Raw genomic sequence first — 19,630 nt, 5'->3', positions numbered from 1 at the left:
GTGAGGCCTTTCTGCTCTGACAATAATCCTTGATGTGACTGCAGAGCCTCTTTTAGCTCAAAACCTTTTGAATTTGAGAAGACAGACAGAGAGGTCGAGTGGTCTTGTGGCTGTATATTTATATTTACAATTCATAATCAGTTGAATGCTTGTGGTTTGGACATCAGGGCTCATGTTGTTGCTGATATTGACCATCATAACCCCCCCCCCCACCCACCCACCCATTTTCCCTTTAAAAAATGTAATACAGCTCCACCTCAACCAGCTACAGCAGTAAAATGCTGCTTATACATTAATGCGTGCGTTTTAAAAATCTAATACTCTACCTCTATAATACATTAGTAAAGGGTCCATTTTTCTGCCTAACCAGTAAAATTACATTTAAAACTTCAAATACATTCTGCTGATAAAACTTAACTTAAGTAGGATTTAAACTTTTAAATGAAGGATTTTTACTTGTAGTATAGTATTTTTGCACTATTCTATCAGCACATTTAATTAAGTAAAACATTTGAGCACTTCCTCCACCACTGTCTTTCTAAGACTAACTACACACAGACTGGATGAACATGCAGACAAAAAATACAGTCACACATGCACACACACACACACACACACACACACACACACACACACACACACACACACACACACACACACACACACACACACACACACACACACACACACACATACACACATGCGGTTGTCCTATAAACTTTTGACCTCTTTTTAACCTTTGCATGGCCTGCAAGCTCACAGCAGCTGGCTGGTGGTGAATTGTGAGAACAGGCTGAAACTGAAACTGTACACCGGCATAATCCTTAGCAAGAGAGACGGAGGGAGAGCGGGGGTTGAGATAAAGAGAGGAAGCGGGTCGAAATGAGAGATTTTGTAGTAACAGAGATACCAATAAAAAGGAGGTACGTGAGAGAATGAGATAGTTTCGGTCGTACGAAGAGGTTCAAAACAAAGTACGAGCTTGTGAAGCAAATGAGAGTGATGGAAAAAAAAAATGCTGAGCATTTGAGAGACAGGACAGACTACAGAAGGCATGAGAGATGGTGACAACAATTTAATATGTTCAAAAACGTCATTGTCACACTTGAAAAAATGCAATCTGCCATATATGCTGTATGCTTTTACTGTATATACATCAGCCATGGTAACATAGAGATTTTTGACTGTCAGAACATACAGAGTGAGCCCTACTGCACACACAGACTGAAGAATCAAGACACTACTGTTAGTGTAGGCTCTGTAAGGGTGTAAATGGGTGCAAAAAAAGAAAAGATGTAAACGACTCAACTCACAGTCCCACTTGTTGTAATACATTGTATCAACACTGCTTGGATTGCAACATGTATACCTTCTACACAGACACACACGCACGCGCCCACGCACGCACGAACGCACGCACGCACGCACGCACGCACACACACACACACACACACACACACACACACACACACACACACACATTGTGTGTATGACAGCTGTTTCTGTGTGTGTGTAATAATCCTCAATAAGCTCCATGGCTCCCACAGTCTCTTTCACTCGATCCTCCAGAGCATCTCTGACCTCACTGTGTAGCCTCTCTTACACTCCCTCCGCCCCACGACCTGCTCACACTCTGCTCATGTTGTAGCTGATCACATCTCTTCACTCCAACATACTATCTGCTGCTGCTAGTTGCACCTTTGAGCCTTAACTCCCCTTTCTTGCCTGCCCCTTATTTAATTAAAGGAACAGTATGACATTTTTGGTAAATACTCATGTTTGCTTTCTGGTGTAAAGTTAGATGAGAAGTCTACTAATGTAGACTTGATGTATATCACTCTCGTGTCTGTATGGTAATTATGAAGCTATAGCGATCACCCAGTTAGCTTAGCATAGCATAGAGACTACAAACAGGGGGAAACTGCAAGCCTGGCACCTCAAAAGCTCACCTTATATCTGGTTTGTTTAATCCGTACAAAAAACAAAGTGTAAAAACAAGAAATTTGCAGTTTTGTGCCGGACTGTTTCTTGGCCTTGAGCTGTTGCCAGGCAACCAGTGGCAACTCCAGGAAGTTACTGCTTCTAACTAAGAAATAGTCGGACACAACCCCAATAAAACAGCCAGCATAAAGATCTACTCTGTTTAGTTTAAGTGCCATTTATCTATCTGTGCTGTAAGCTTGCCCTCTGCTGTACACATCAAGCCTCCTCCAATGAGGACGCATTCATCGTGCCATTTGAACCTGAGAAAACCTTCCTTTCGTCTACATTCCAGTTTCCATTGTTGTCCATTTAAGTTAGTGGTGCTTCCCTTTGTTATGCACAGGTGAACTGGAGCACTTTGGGAAAAGAGGTTAGTGGTGGTACATTATTAAAATGAGTGCTAAATAACAAGTAACAAGAATAATTTTTTGGGCTGATTTGATAATCAGCTAATAAACTGTATGGAAATATACAAGTAGGAGACGTTACACACAACCAGTATACACAGCCATCCTTTTCTTTGCGAGTGATTATTATGAAACATCTGCATGGGCTGGAGGTGGAGTCTCAACTCTTTCACAGTGATCTTCTGCCAACTTTGGGCTTCCCCTAACTGATGGCCCCAAACTCCTACAATGTCCACAATCATTTTTGTCACAATGTCCATATAACTCTTTCAAATGCAGTCCATGATGATGGGATACTGTTTTCTTTTTATAGTTGTTTATACTTTTTAAATATAAAAATAACTGTCTCCTTCATTTGTTTGAAACGAGTCTTTAGGAGTGGGGAGAATGGGATGATTTAAGTGATAGGGATGTAGGTACATTTGTGAAAACTTGTTTGCAACATTCCCACCTGACAGAAGTGTTTAAAGATGCTATTGCTTCTGAACAGTGTGATTTTAAGTATAAACAGTTTTTGCAGTCAGCACTTTCTTCATGTTGTACTTTGAAGAGGGAAAAGAAGCTCTTAAAGGGTCTCTGAAGTGGCTTAAAAAGTGAAATCCATAGCACAACTTTTTTCTTTTGTCACATTTAATTCCAGGAACAAAATATCTTCGGTTGTATGGTGGATCTTGGTTCTTTCTCTTCACGCAGAGAGCTCATATCTCTGTCCTTTGGTTGTTTGCAGTGTCCTTGGAGGGGAATATCTCAGAAGTTGCTGAACAGCTCGTACTTTTTCATCCAGTCCATCTGCGGCGCCCTCTTCTTTTCTTTGGCATGGACCTTCATCTTTTCTTCTGCTGCCGTAGCGCTCAGGCCCATCTCAGCGAACGGGTCCATCAGCCGGCCGCCCTCATCGTCCGCCAGCTAGACGGGAGATAATATTGAAGACGGAAAGACAGACAGAAGGCTTCAGGGTACTGACTTTCATGTGAACACCAAAGATCAAACACAGCACCATACACAAATGCTCACACTCACCTGTGTGCTGTTGCCCTGGCCGCTGAGGTCAGAGTGCGTGGACCTGATGGACTGTGTGGTGGAGCTGCCGTTGATCTGAGGGTTGTGGGAGCCGTTGGATATGGATGGACCATCATAGTCTGTGGAAACAAACAAACAAACAAGCCCACAGATTGTTGTTTTACACTAGTGTCGTTTTAATAATCTTTATACATAGTTCATATTCAAAGGAATGGGATCTCATTTAACATATGGAAGTCTTAAAGCTTTGTTGTAATGTACTTTATAGTCCAACAATGTTTCATGAGTAGAGAACACTTTCCTCTAACTTAGTGGTCACGACTTATTCTTTCATGTTTTGTTAGTTGTTTGTAACAATCAGCTTAAGTATGCAGTGCACAGATCATATCAAGCAGAGATATCTAAGGATGTTAAGTTTCTGTATGGGAGGGGCGGGGTCATTTAAACTGTTCTGTGCTGAAGCGGTACAAAGGCTAATGGGAAAAAAATAGGTACATTCTGAACAGTTTCTGTCCTAGTTAAAGTGTGTTTTTATAATGTTCTGTTAATGTTTTGGGTGTGCATTTATGTTATCTGGGTTTTAGTTTGTATGGTAGATTTAGGGTTCATGTACATCTACATTTCGGGTAGATAATTTGGGGGTGGTACTGATGGGTTCTGGGCAGTGAAAAAGTGTATTACGATTAAAACTCAGGAACTCTGTCTCCTGTATGACTCTCAACATGCAACACGGTACATTGGATGAATTCAATGTTAATGCCAATTGGTTTCCTTTCTGCTTTTATGAAGAAGTGTGTTGAATACAATATCCCTGAAATGATACTGACATAAAGGAAAAAACTATATTTATGTAAACAAATTAATGCTTTAGTAGTGGTAAGTATCCTAATGTATTATATTTGTAATGTTTCTTTGCATATTTAGTTTCTGTCTCACCCATGAGGAATTCTAAGTAATGACAACAACACTGTCGGGGCATCCACATTAAACAGCCTTCCGTGATCACGCACGCGCCCCCACCCCTCCTCCATGCAGTTGCTAGTATGCAAGGACGTGGAGGATTAAAAAAACATGATGGACTCTTCAGAAGAGGTAATTATCTTCACTCGAGCTTCTTTGCGGCAAAGTCGCCGGACGCCACAATCTTCTGAACATAGCCATACTGAGAAATACAGAGAGAGTTGTGTGGAGCTGATCGTCTTAATTAGCTTTGTATCAACTCATTTGGCAACGGCATGAATGTAACAGATGTTCATTAATATCTAAAAGTTATGGACTACAGCTTTAACATGCTTATTTAAGACAACATGACTCCAGAAAAAAATAATGTATGTTTACTAATGATTTTTAGTAATGACTACTAATGTAGACTTGATTTGTCTACTGCTTCAACTTACCGCTCTGTGTTAATACAACTTGACCTGTTAAGTTTCACCTTGTGTAAAAACTTAGATGGTTTAAGGCAATGGGTTTCCACGCACATTTCTAGTAAATTCAACTAATTTGGGATAACAGTGCAGTAAGCACTCATTTTGTTTATGCTTTATTTTTAAGGTCTGTAATTTCCTAATAATTTCCTAGAAGCTTCCCAGAAAGGACTATATACAGCACCGGCCCGAGGCATAAGCGAACTAATGGCGCTTTTCCATTACATGGTACCTACTCGCCTCGCCTCGCCTCTACTCGCCTTTTTTGGTTTTCCATTACGAAAAAAAGTACCTGGTACCTGCTAACAGGTACTTTTTTTAGTACCTCCTCAGTCGAGGTTCCAAGCGAGCTGAGGCGAGCCGAATTTGTGACGTGAAACCCTGCAGGCTGCTGACTGGTCGGAAAGAATCGTCACTGATCACTGCATTGCTAGCGAGAGACGGCATTTTTAAATAGTTTAGCCAGAGGTGTTTTTTTGCTGCCGGAGGCCCCCACACAAACTTTCTCCGTAGCATACAAGTGGACCTGATGTTTATACTTGTGCGCTGTGTGTTACCTCGTAGGTGTTTTGTGTGTGTGTGTGTGTGTTGTGTGTTTGCGTGTGTATAGCGAAGTGAGAGAGTGACGAGGATTGGCTCCGCAGCGAGTAGTGACTCTAGATTCATATATATGTGAGAGAAACAAAGTGTCTGCCCTGTTCTTTCTGACCACGGTGGGAAATCTGGAGCTGTAAAAGTTAACTATCTTGTTGATTTCATGTTGTTTACGGAGAAGGAGAACCAGGAAATGAGTCGGGGGCGAAATGCAACGCTACCAAGCCACGCCCACGGCAGTCGCTATGACGACCAGCCACGCTGAGGCGGTACAAAAATCTGCAATGGAAAAGGGACGCACAGTGCGCCGAGTCGAGTCGAGGCGAGTCGAGTCGAGGCGAGTCGAGCAGGTACCATGTAATGGAAAAACGCCATATGCGGCTGCTTGGGGCCCCCAGGGGGCCCCCAATCGAGTGTTGTTTTTTCTCCTTAACATTCGCCGACGGTCCCATCTGGGCTCCCGTAGTTCAGAATGCCCCCCCCCCCGCGCGTTTGCCATGGAGATACACAAACAACATGGCAGCGACAGCGGCTAATATTAGTTATTACTAGTCATTTCATTACTTACTTACTTACTTACTTGCTCTTTACCCGGCTCAAAGTCACCTTTTCTAGAAATACTGAACCACGAACTACCGCTGACCTGACGGAGCGAGTATTGGACGGAGCACCATGGAGCACCGTCAGCTGTTGAGACCCAGTGTTGAGGAACTCGGTTGCAGCTCAACATATCTACTAGAACGCACCATTAAGCCGCTGATACGACCGAGCTGTGACGGAGGTCTGTAGCGGCTTAAACAACTAGCAATCGGTGCTTTATAGCACGGAGCTCCTCTTCAATGTTTTTTTTTTATTTTTTTTACCGCTAGTTACTAGGAAGGAGCTTGCTACAGGTATGCTACACTAATGAGACCATGGCATGTTAATGTACGTTACTCAGCAACAGGTGAAAACAGGAGCAAGTCAAACTACTAAACAACTAAAGTCAAAATGAATTGAACTTTTACTGAGGAACGAGAAGTGAATTACCTGTATGCGTGAAAACAGCTTTATCTCACGCATCCGTTTAGTTGTTGATAGCATAATTATATAATTTGTTGAATATATAGCATAATATAATTTTGTCATTCTTTTACGGAGGGCGCCCCCCCAATACAATGGTAGGGAAAACACTCAAATGAATTTGCATAAAATTGGCATGAATAATCATAATGGTATACATGTCCCGTGTGTGTGTGTGTGTGTGTGTGTGATCTTGTCATTTATTTGTCATCTGCAGATTGATTTTAAGTAAGGGGGAAGAATCGATTTAAATCATGAATCAGATTTTTTGTGAAAAAAATCAGGGATTTTTTTTGAGGGCATATCGCCCAGCCCTACTTCCTACTAACACAGTGTATGTCCGGCAAACCCACAGCTGATAACCACGCAGCAAAACTAATTGATGTGGTTGCTAACTCTCCCAGAAGGGTGGACTTGGACTTAGTCGGCTGATTATTAACGGTTAATAAGCGGTTAACACGGGCGGGCTATCAGTCAGGACAAAAAATCTAAATATGCATTCCTATCAGGATAAATAGAGAACATGAAGTCCTGTGGGATTGAACGTGTTGTTTGGCCCTGAAGCCCAAGCAGTTGTGTGAAGTCACTACCTTATTAAGTCAAAAAGCAAAAGGCTATGAATCTGAAAAAATTTAGGTATTGCCCTTCTCAAGCTGACCATCCCAAAAATGCACCAGAATACAGGAAATCACATCTATCACATTCAAAATTTTCTGGGGGAGCACCCCAGACCCACGGTTTGCACCCACTTTTCCACAAATAGAGTAGGGGGGGAGGGTCCTTATGCATCTGTGCCCAGGGGGACAGTAGTTCATACTCTGTCACTGTATTAATACATAACCTCACTGTATTAATTTATAATGTAACATTAGGCAGACATTTGATATTATCAATAATAGCAAAAAAAATTTTTTTTAAAATAAAAAAAAAAGTCGGGGGGGGGTGTTTGTGGGGGGGGGGGGGGGCCACAAAAAAAAAACAAGGGGGCGAAAAGAGGGGGGGGGGGGTTTTTTTTTTTTTGGACGGACAGTGTTGAATTGGTTTATGTAACCTCTAATAGTTTAGTCAGTGCACAGAAGATCAGCTGAACACACAGGAGAATAAAGTTTCCAAAAAGAAATGAATGATGAATAAATGGGTTTTAATATTATTTCCAGGAAACTTTCTAAAGAAATGATGGAACTCATGTTACCCAGATTTGATGACAACCTAATTATTTGCAGTAAAATAACTGCTATCACTTTCTAGTATGACATTACCACAACTTACTTGACAATGTTGCATCCTGAAAGTTTATGTTTATACTGTACGTGACACAGTCTTTTGTTAGTATGGTCCTACCTCTGAGATGGCTGACTGTGGGGACAACTCCCCTCGTCTTGAAGTGTTCGTCTGTGTCTGGGTCCACCACCAACAGCCAGGTCTCATCTCCCCCTTTCTTTATGAAGGCCACCACCTCGGCATGCCGCATGCCCTCGACGTTCACACCGTTTACCTGGAAAACACATAGACAAAAAGACAGGTTTTTTTGGTAGGAAGGAAGGATATTTTTTATGGTTTTGTAAGTTGGCTGTTATAGCTCTTGGTGCTTTATCTGTGACTACACATGAATTTTATAATGATTTTATATGTCCTCTGGCAACCATATTGGATTTCCACAGATCTTGGTAAAGACAGCCTGATAAAGTGATTACTTCACTGACTCATTGGACTACATGCATGTTCAGATAATACCAGCTTGTAATCATAGTACATGGTCAGATAGCAATTTCTGTGTCATTGTTAGGATATACAACTTTGATAAAAATGCGTAAGTATACAGGTAAGCGTGTAGCTAGCATTATCATCAGCTGCTCTTGTTTTGATTCAAATTCAAACATATCACATCCCAAAAATGCTGAATATATGTTCAATACCAAAACATGTGGGCATGGTCGACCAGAACCAATCTACATTACTTCCAGCAAAGGTCCCAGTCAATTGGGATTCATGCTTAAGGATTATAAACAAAGTTTTTCCCAACATAAATCTCTCCAGGCAAGTAGATTGGTTAAGTTCACAATCACCTTTAAACAAACCTTCCCATCACTCTTTTATTTTTTTTTATTTATTGTTGACATACCACACTGAGGGCCGGTGCTACCTCATTCATCCAGTAGGTGGAGCCGTGGGACAACATACTGATTATACACTGTTCAAAAATGACTATAAGAGGGCCTCCACCTCTCCACACAATGTTAGTCAAACTCTTGTTATGAATTATGAATTCTTGCAATAGCACTTCAGGAAAGCATTTAGGACAGCTGTACCTGCAGCTGTTAAGTTATGATTAACCACAAGAAACGAAGACTTTTCGTCAATACTTTCTCAAAGGGGTTACAACAATCAGGAAACATTAGGGCCAGAAAAAGCCCAACAAAGGGACATAATGTGCGGATGTGACTGGCCATCCATGAGACAATATTGCCCTAGCAAAACACATAGCTTGTTATTTTTTTGCGCTTATCTAGATGCTGCATGCATTTGGAGGCCTGCTTTGTCTAGACCTTGGCTCCTCTGAAGCAGGTAGCTTTGCACCACGCCAAGTTAGTGTTGGTGCACAATCAATTATGGATGGGTCTCCTGGGCTCCGGCTATAGTGTTGGTTTCAGGTGTCCAAGTCCTGAGAGGGAATTTGTTTAAAATTCACTGCCTATGACAAGAAAGGGACGTAGTAAAGCAGAGAAAGGGAAACTCTTAAAATTGACTTTGTGGGTGAGGAAAATGGGGTGAAATGAATGCAGAAAATTGAACTGTAGGCAAATATGTGCAATGAGACAGACTTTATGGGTCTTTCGGGGAAGAAAGGAATGGGGAAACAAGATCGTAAGAGTGGAAGGAAGACAACACGAAGAAAGAGTTGAGTCAACAGATGGAAAATGTGAACAGCTCCTCTCCTCTCTTTCATGAAAAAATGTATCCTCTCTTCCCAGGACTCATGGCAGATAAGACAGACACACACAAAAACAGACATCATCAGTCAGCCATGGACACAGACAGACAGTTTGATACAGAGAGAACAAGCATCTTTGTATTTGGCCAACAACAGGTGTTGTGTCATGTTTCACAGCCCTTCATTAACACTCCATCCTACACAAAACAATACACTCTGCTCTCTGTCCACTGTGCTAATTAATACATGCTGTAGGAACAGTACAGAAGCTTATTTCTCATGGGACTATTCCTCTGGGAACCTCTTGATAATAGTGTGTGTGTGTGTGTGTGTGTGTGTGTGTGTGTGATATGTGTGTGTGTGTGTGTGTCTCATCAAAGTCATGGATAGTCCAACCACCTGATGTTCACTGGCACATGTTTAATGTGGTTTGTGTGTGTGTATGTTTGTAAGAGCAGGTACAGACTAACCTTAGGATGATCAAAACAAACAATTTCAAATGCATCTGCGCATATGTGATTATGAAGCATGTGTGACTTTTAACTCTTCGCTCTCCAGTTTACTTTCGCAAAGAGAGACAAAATTGAATGAACCCAGTTTTCACACTGACCATGAAGCACATTATGACAGTTGATGTAGATGTTGACAGGAATTGAAGCCTGTTGAAACTCCAGGAAATTGTTAAACAAGCTGTTATAAATATGTAATGCGTGATTCAGCAACTATTTGTGGCCTCCAATTAATTCAGACACTGATTTGGTAGATCAATTAGTGACAATATTCCCACAACAGCTGTCATGTTGACAAGAGTACTTTTCATTCTGTGCAGAAAGATTCAATGGTGATGTCTCAGCGCTAATTTTGATATTTGTTCATTGTCAATGCCCCGAAATTAAATGCCTGCTGATTCCTACCTGACCACAGTTAGAGTAAGACTAAGAATCATCTGGGTGTCTGTATAAAGCAATTCAACCATGTTCACCAAATCTGGTCTGTTCTACTAGATTGGTATTTTGTATGCATGTGTGCATGTCAGTATGTTGCTTATATTTTGTGCATTTGTTTTTGATACAAAAAAGGACAGATATACTTTTAAACTAATGTCATGTGGCAAGTGGTGCACATGTGATTTGTGAATGTATTTACTTGTTACTTAATTGGCTGCTAACTGCAGGGGATCAGCGAAGTCATTAGGATTACAGACCTTCATGGCAATCCCTCCAATAGTTGTTGAGATATTTCAATCTGGACCAAAGTGGTAGACAGACCGACGTTATCATCCCTAGAGCCATTCTGCTAGCACGGTTTAAAACAACATTTCTATGTTGGCTATGTAAGGTAACAACATAGTGTGTGAGATAGTCTGGCATTGCCAGACCTTCCTCCACAGTGCTGCGGAGGAGGGTCTGGCTAGTCTACATAGCAATCCGGGATGGGAGAAAAATGTGCTCTGGTTTATTGGCATTTCTTTAAACCAATCACAATCGTCTTTGGGGCCGCTCAGGAAGGAACTTTTTTTTGGTGGAACGTGTACGTTCAAAAGTTATTTTCGTGCAACAGAAACCTCAGATTGAACAGATAGTCTAGCTTGCTGTCTCGATTTGATTGACATCTGGTGGAATTTCTGTCAGACCGTGAGACAGCAACGTAGGATTAAATGTGTGTGTGTGTTTTATGTGTGTGAGAGAGACATGAACTGATCATCATCAGGGAGTTAAATCACGGTGGAGCTGATTTGTGGGCAGCAATGAATTTAAACCCAAGTGAGTATGTTCTTTGATGTCACCCTCCAGTTTGTGAGAGGTCCAGAGTACGCACTGTTGAGCGCAGGCAGAGCAGAGAGACTGATGAGGCATTTACTGGTGTCACTGCTTCTGCCAAACATCGGCAGAAAGCTGAGCTCTCATCATAGCCTTTGCAACGCTAGCTGCTGCTGATACACCTCCAGTGTAATGGGGTGTGGTGAAAGAAAAAGACAGTGAGAAAGAGACATCTGTCATGGTTGTTCGCCTCTCTAACAGGCTGCTGACAGATAACACAAGCGCTGTCTTGACGCATGGCCAGTAACGGTTACAATTATCAGCGCGTGGACACACACACACACACACACACACACACACACACACACACACACACACACACACACACACACACACACACACACACACACACACACACGGCAGCCAACTAACTCAAGGAGGCTCCAAACAAAACTGAAGCACTGAGATAAAGTTATTAAGCTGGCGTGAGATCATATTTTTACCAGAACACTTAATAAAGGTTACCTTAAGTGTCCCACAGGTGTAGTGTAGGATAATTGCAATACACAAACAGTCCAAAGCTTTATGCAGACAGTAGCCTAAAAATGCACATACAAAACATAAAAGGCAAATACATAAATAGATACAGTAAAATTATACATAAATAATACAAAGCTGTTTAGCGTTTAACTATCTTTTAAAAGTTTCCCAAACTTTGTTTGTTAGAAATAACTTAACTAGCGCAGTCGGAGCTGGTTAATGTGGCTCGGGAAAGGGAAGTTTGGGGTCCCCTGCTGGAGCTGCTCCCCCTGCGACCCGACACCGGATAAGCGGACGAAGATGGATGGATGGATGGATTCTTCGATTATCAAAATAGTTGCAAGTAAGTAAGTAAGTTTTAGCTTTATTTTTTTATGTAAGTATTTGTATTCAAATATTTGCTTTAAAACATGCATCATGCACATAAAGCTCCTTTAATTAAACTAGATTTGGCCTGATGCTTCCTTTAGTACCTTCCAACTTCCTTTGTGTGTGTGCATGTAAATGCGATCGTTAAGTTATGTGTCCATGGAGAGATGAAGGGAGATGGGAGACTGTTACTGTCATCAGTGACCTGCTACAGGATGTTCCCACACACTCTCATCAGCCGTCTAATGTTCCAGTGGAGCATCAGTACATCAGCATGCCAGGACTGAAGTGTGATCAGCAACATTTAGCCTTTTTACAGACTTTAACTTCAACAACTGCAACTCTGCTTGGTGGTCCTGATCATATCGCTCACGTTACCCATATTTTAGTCCATTAACTACATATTGTCTACAGCTTATATTACAGTCAATCATTTAAAAAAAAAAAAACTAAACAGAAACAAAGTTTTTGATTGATTTCCTATCTAGAAATTGGTTTCCATTCAGTGAGTTCACCAAATGCGATGACCTGATATTGTTGGTGATACTGTAGATACAGTGAACATTTCATCATCTTTGTAATTTGATCCCATCTCTAGAACACCTAAGACTTGGGAGTTAATATCACTTTCATATCTGTATGGTAAATATGTAGCAGCCAGTTAGCTTAGGTTAGCATAAAGACTGGGAACAGGGGGAAACAAGTAGCCTGGCTCCACAGGTTATGTGTCACATTTCTTGGCACATTTTCAGAGATCCTAACTGAACTCTGTTTAACCTCACTATCAGGTCCTGTTTGGCCTGCTCTGCAGCCTGGTCTGGACCCTGATGTACAACCAGCGAGGCCAAAGGTCATGGGAATGAATGGGAATGTTGTGTATGTACACTCAGATTAAAAACTGCTCATAATGAAAAGTATATTATAACACATAAACAGTGTAATGTTTATATTTAGCTTTGTCGTTGTTTTTAGCCGTATGTCTATTTATGTGTATGTACTTTGAGAGCAACAAAAAGCCAGAGTCAAATTCCCTGTATGAGTTCACACTTACAGTACTTGGCCATTAAAGCTGATTCAGATTCTACTGCCAGCATTATTTTTTAACCTGGGCAAAGCTGACTGAACACCCATGATCTTTGTCAACCATTTCCTCTTCTAGACTAGGAGATTGACTAATGACCCTTTAACTTTCATGTGACTGCCACTTAAATGCACACGTTTCTGTTTGTGACAGAAACTTTGTGAAGGAAACTCTCTTCCTTTTTGTTCCTGCATGCATCTTCGCTCTCAGCTACTTTCTCCCCCTCTCTTATTTAACACGCACGTCTGCCTCTATATCTCTCTATGTTTTATAAGAAGCGACAAACATACACAAACACACTCCTCCCCCATGTCTCTCCCCCTGTCAGCCCGTGCGATCAGACTAATTTATAACCAACTCTCCTCTCCCCTATCACCGGCCTCTTCCCTCTCTCTCTCCAGGCTGACACACTTTAGGTCCTGTTATCTTTAGAAACAGGGGCCGGGCAACAGACACAAGTGTGACTCCTGCCATTTTAATTACAGTTGTGACAGTATAAGTACATGGGGTCACATCTGTATTCAATAACTGTTGCAAACTTTGGTAATGCTTTACTTGAAGGTATCTACATGACACTGTCATGACACATGAACCCTAACCCTAACTCTAACCCTAACTTGTCATGACAAAAACCGAATGACACTTAATGAGAGTAGTGTTGGTAGATGCGTCATAAACGTTTATGACTTGTTTATAATGTTTATGACACGTTCATGACAGAGTCATGTCACTCTTATGTAGACACCTTCAAGTAAAGTGTAACCCAAACTTTTTTGTAGCTTTTGACTAAAGTTTTTAGACTCTCCTAACAGCTTTGTTCTAAAATTGGAACACACTATAATTAATGATATGTCCGGCTACTTTTTTGGACCAGTGTAAAACATTTGAGTGATAAAGCACTCTGTATAGTTGATCATGATGAGTTTATATATTAATAATCGTCAACAGACTTTTATTTGTGCTATATTGTTAGAATTAACAATATAGCACATACTAGTATATAAGGTGAATGCACCAATAAGGTGGTGCATTCAGGTGTTCTCCCTCTATGGTACATGCATGTTTTGTGTTTAAATTAACAAAAATAAATCAGTTTATATGAAAACACCGTGCAAAGACATCTGTCGACTTCTAGTGATGTTCGGAGCAGCCAAGAGCTTCTTTACCTGCACTGGCAGCGCAGCATGTTGGTGTGTCATGAAGTAAAGGTCATCCAAGCGTACTTTTTTAATTTATTTTTAATTTAAACTTTCTTTATTCAGGGAAGGTTCACTGAGAGGCAGGAACGCCCTGATCACATTCACACACTTACACATTCATACCTGGAAGCTGCCCAGTACAACCACAGTCTGATCTGCTGGCCACTGAGCAGCTCCACTGGAGCAGTTGGGGTTAAGGTCCTTGCTCAAAGGCACATCAGTGGTGGTAATGAGGGAGGGGACAAGTGCTGCTCTTTCACTTTCCTCACTTTCCCCAGATTTATTTAAAGGTAATGGATTGGATGGCTGTGTGGAAATGTGGGCACATGTGCAAAATCAGGAGTGTAGGCACACAGCAACATGCATATACAGTTCAAACACACCTACAAAGATACAGAAAAAACATAATTATCCAACGTGGCAACATGAAGGGCTACAAGAGGCCTCTCGAGGGATTTTCTCACACCCGGTCAATCATATTATTCTCTGACATGTACCAGACTAACCCAGAATCATTTATCAATAATCACCTCATTAGCGTGTGCACATTTGTTATAATCTCCTCATTCCTCTGCCGGGGTCTACTGTGCCAAGTGCATGTATGCATGAAAACACTCACTTACTCACTCACTTTTACTGTGAGTACTTATTTAAATTCCTTCCAGCTTATCAGGTTCCCCTGACCCCGTTGACTTCTTATTGAGCCCACATTTCCAACTGCTCCACCACCTAGTCTCATATACATCTGTATTTGTATCTGTATTTGGGTTTCCAGAAGAAGTTGTTAGAAATCATCTACATCGCTTAGTTGTGTGTTAAATGTTTTTTTTACTGCCATCTATATTAAATGAGAAGATACAGTATTGACAAAAACGGGCCATGATAGCTAATTTGTCATAATGAATACTAATAATACAAAATAAAAAAGTAAGATGTGCATTAAGTTGCTAGCCTAGAAATCTAGACGCACCCTAGCGGCAGCAAATTTAATTTGCAGCCAGGGGGGTCTAGGCACTCTCCGTTGACTTGCGAGCTGGAAAAACCAAACTCTGGTCAGGCCAATCACACCGTGTATAGAGTCGGTGGGCGGGCTTATGGCTGCTGCTGCTGGGAACAGTGGTCTTCTGGAAGACTTGGAGTAAAGCTTTTCTTTGAGAAAAGAACAAAGAACGGCACAGAAATCATTCTTACAAAAGGAAGATGTGTTCGGAGTTTTGCCGACCAGATATGGCAAAAGTTTTATCTATCGACTAAAGCTCCACTACCTTCTTCGTTGCTATGCTTGGTTGTAGCGCTATCCCATTGCGTGCGGTGGGAATTTGACAGACAACTGTTTATCCCGACCCTTGGATTGAGCCCTGTCAATGTTGAGTTCCCAGACCCAACATCTTGATGTGGGTCTGGCTTGTTAGGCTATTAAGTTGCAGGAAGTCCTAATAAAAAATAAAGCTAGACTGAAGCGCTTATGAAATTAAAATGAAAAAGCTATTGACAAAAATCTGAAAAGCTCCCTCCCCTATTTTGCATCCACTCTTGAGACGGCCTGTAAATTAAGGGATGAATATTACTTCAAAAATTCCGATACTGTTTGTATCTGATGAAAGGGCAAAACCTGTTCATATCTGAAAAACTTTTGTTTGTTTACATCCCACATGCATACACACCAACGGTAATGCAGTCCAAAACAACACTGTAAGCTAAAAGTACAAGAAAGTTGAATCTGACAGTGTCAACAAAAACTGAACCAGATGTAGGATTTACTGCAGGACTACTGTATTGGATTGCATTATACTTTCATACCCTGACACTCCATCCTACCTCAATCAGCCTGTCTTGTGGCCGGAGCCCGGCGTGGTCTGCAGGTGATCCTGGGTCCAAGGAGCGGATGTACTGTCCGGGCCTGGACCGATCACTGTGGAGGTTGAAGCCGTAGCCCGTGTCAGACCGCAGCAGGTGGCACAGACGTGGAACGAGCTCAGACTGGTCGACTTGAGGCTGTGACTGGGATTGGGGCTGCGTGTGGGCTACAGCCTGGGCAGGAGCCTCCTGGAAGAGAGTGAGAAAAGTGTGTACTTGTCTTTTATACAGGTAAAATATATAAACAATGCAAAGGTTCATCCATTAGTTTATGATGACAAAGACATTGTGAAGAAGAAACCACAAGAGCTCAATAGAGAGATTGGTTTCTATATTACTTAAAAGCCTATACAAGATGTTTAAATTGTGCAGCATATGCAGAAAGATTGGGCAAGGCATTCTGCTGTCTGCAGGGCATGAGAACACAGCAGGTGACTAAAACACACAGTCGAGTCATCACTAAGCCTGTAGGGTGAATGTTTCATACAAGACCATGTGGGTGAAGTGTCACTTCAAGGTACTAATGATTACTGTATTGTAAAGGATATATATATAGTTAATTACTTGCACATCATTCTTTGTTGATACAGATTAATTATGTGCATTAATTTTGTGTCATTCAGTCGTAGATGTCACATTTTATTAGAGTGTACTTTATTTTGGAATGAAACTGTCCATTTGCAGCATATCACTGACAGCTCCAACTGGCTGGATGAAGACATTTATAGAACCGGTTTAATTGTGCCATGAGCTCTACAGTGTGATCACACTGATTTACCACCCACACACCGGGAAGAAAATGTGCAATGAGACGGATGATAACTGGTTGCCAGCCCTGTAACCTCAGCTGATATCATCTGTGAAGTAATGGACAGGTAGAGTGGGTGTTGGGTGACCAAATATGAGTCTACATACGGTGCACATATTGTGTGCACAGGACAGACCTGCAATCGTATTACGCAACATGAGAAGTCTATTGTTTTCACTGGATATGTGAAGCTACCATGATGGTCCAGCTTGTGCCTGCTAAAAATACATATGGAGTATGTGGGCAGGGGTGAGAGAGAGAGAGAGAGAGAGAGAGAGAGAGAGAGAGAGAGAGAGAGAGAGAAAGCAAGTACTGTGGTGTGTAGAGGGGAAGATGGTTTATGATTTATTCTGACAGAAAGAAAGAGGACAGCTTTAAAAAAAAAACTTTTGACTAACTCCCCTTCAACATTCTTGTGATTACTGCAAATGCATGTTAGAAATCATGGCTGAGCCTCGGTCACCAGAACAGTGCCTGCAAATCTACCTCAACACTGTATAAAAAAATAACACAGATGGCACAATTTATTTCATTTCAGGCACTGAATTCTTTAGGAATTCTTTAGGGTAGCGGCAATCTAGGCAGCTTGCCCTGAGAAGGAAGGAGGGAGAGAGAGAGAGAGAGAGAGAGAGAGAGAGAGAGCAACAACTCTCATGAATCCCTTAAGATCCTCCTTTTCAAGGCTGGAAAGGAAGTGCTTGGATTGAGCAGCTGGGTTAGATCTTCCAAGGGGGAGAAAAATCCATTTACAATTAAATGTATTAGCATCCTGGGATCTATGCAAAGGAGAAACATGTCAGAGAGGAGGAAGAGAAAAAGCAAGGAGGGAGAGTGTGAGTAGGAGGGATAGAAAATTAGATGCAGCGAGAGGATTGAGTAAGAGAGTTCAATAAAAGAAACAGCGCAGTTAAGAGTATGTAGAGCCCAGAGATATACAGCCGACAGATAAACAGAGTGGTTCAGAAAAATCGAGATGAGAGAAGTTTCCAGTTAGCCACCATGGGAAGGAAAAGAGTTTGGAGTGGAACTCGTCTAACATAAACAGTAAAAGTAGCACAGCTGGGAGTCATTATGTGGGGGAGACGCAAGTGTCTGCCAATCTAACCTCGGACTGCCTCTCAATAACCCCACTAATCACCCCCTGGGGCCTGTGCCATCTCTTGAAGTCTCAGTCTTTGACAGTTGTGTGCATTTTGGACACTTTTGATTTGGTCTTTTTGTGCCGTGGGTTTGATCTGTACAAGCTCAATTGTGTGAGTTTCTGTCAGTGATGGAGGGTGATAACACCACTGTATGTGTTCTTGGCTCCCTACTGATGGTTGGTGTATGCAGATGTCTGACCTATGTGTAAAAGTGTAAAGGACAGAAATTCCTGGTTTGAAAGTATTTTTTTCACCTTTAATGGATAGGACAACTAGGTGAGAAACGGGAGAGAGAGGTGGACATGAGACATGCAGGAAATCGTCACAGGTCTGGTTCAAACCCTGGACCTCTGCGTCTAGGCATACACTTCTATGTTTATGTGCGCCTGCTCTACCCACTGAGCCAACCCGGCCACGGTTTGGAAGTATTTTTAAGAGTATCAGCCAAAGAGGCTGAAGTTGCCACACAACCTCTCCAAAACTGAGAGGCCATCAAATGAAATGCGGTCACCATGTTTGTTTGAACTGTGGGTGTTGAAACTTCCTGGTTTTTTGAAAAATATTTTGATGGGAGAGAGAGAGAGAGAGAGAGAGAGAGAGAGAGAGAGAGAGAGAGAAAAATGATAGGTAATGTTTTCCCCCTTTGTCAGCAAACCAGCTTGTCATCAGGAAAGCGGATGGTTATCAGCATCTGTCATTGTTTTTAAAACAGAGTCCCAATGGGGGAGAGACACAGTAGGAACTGATGGGAAAACACAGTATCCATGTTTTGTTCCAGGCTCATAAATGTTCACATGGAAAATTCTGCAATAAATCAGACTGCTTTTCTATAAGCTAACCAATATGGAATATGTCACGCCCACAGCAGAACATTATGGAGTTTGATGCCCCAACACAACACGCACACACACACACACACACACACACACACACACACACACACACACACACACACACACACACACACACACACACACACACACACACACACACACACACACACACACACAAATTCCTTTAGTTTCCTGTCACAATCAGCCTTCTGTCAGTCTCTGTGAGTACATGTGGGGGGGGGGGTACAATGTACACACAAGACTTGTGTTTGACTGTGTGGTTCGGTTATGCAATTTTGACTACATTAGAAATTAGACAATTTCTTTTGGCTTACTGAATTGAAAATGAATCATGACACAGGGTTAAAAGCTTTTTGCAGCACTGACCTGAATTTAAGGCCAGATCACTCATTTTCTGTTTAATTTGTGCGCATATTTCCCTCTGCATGCGACTGCTGGCAGTGGTGTTGGCAGTTGATGAAACTAGATCGCAGCTTGTTGAATAATTGAGCGGTGGCCTACTGCGATGGATGGATCATGACCGATGTTAACCCCTTCACAGCCAAGGATCATTTGCTCATTGTTGGCCCACAACACAATGAAGTGTGTTTGGGCA

The 19,630-nt window shown here is 41.7% G+C and overlaps 1 protein-coding gene across 1 annotated transcript in view; it reads right to left on the bottom strand.

Moving 5' to 3' along the window:
* Positions 1-1,060: 1,060 nt before the first annotated feature.
* The window catches only part of LOC120574313 (Na(+)/H(+) exchange regulatory cofactor NHE-RF2), a 40,171-nt gene continuing 21,601 nt past the window's right edge, over positions 1,061-19,630 (bottom strand). Inside the window, exons 3-6 of the mRNA XM_039824606.1 lie at positions 16,193-16,420; positions 7,835-7,988; positions 3,411-3,529; positions 1,061-3,296 (exon numbers count right to left, since the gene is read on the bottom strand). Of these exons, the coding sequence (XP_039680540.1) occupies positions 3,138-3,296; positions 3,411-3,529; positions 7,835-7,988; positions 16,193-16,420 (660 nt within the window). The 3' untranslated portion in view covers positions 1,061-3,137. The remainder of the gene's footprint in view (positions 3,297-3,410; positions 3,530-7,834; positions 7,989-16,192; positions 16,421-19,630) is intronic.

The sequence above is a fragment of the Perca fluviatilis genome, chromosome 15 (genome assembly GCF_010015445.1).
Source record: "Perca fluviatilis chromosome 15, GENO_Pfluv_1.0, whole genome shotgun sequence".
NCBI classification, from domain to species: Eukaryota; Metazoa; Chordata; class Actinopteri; order Perciformes; family Percidae; genus Perca; species Perca fluviatilis.
Note: the sequence above shows the minus strand (reverse complement) of the source record. Positions and strands in the feature narration are given on the sequence as shown.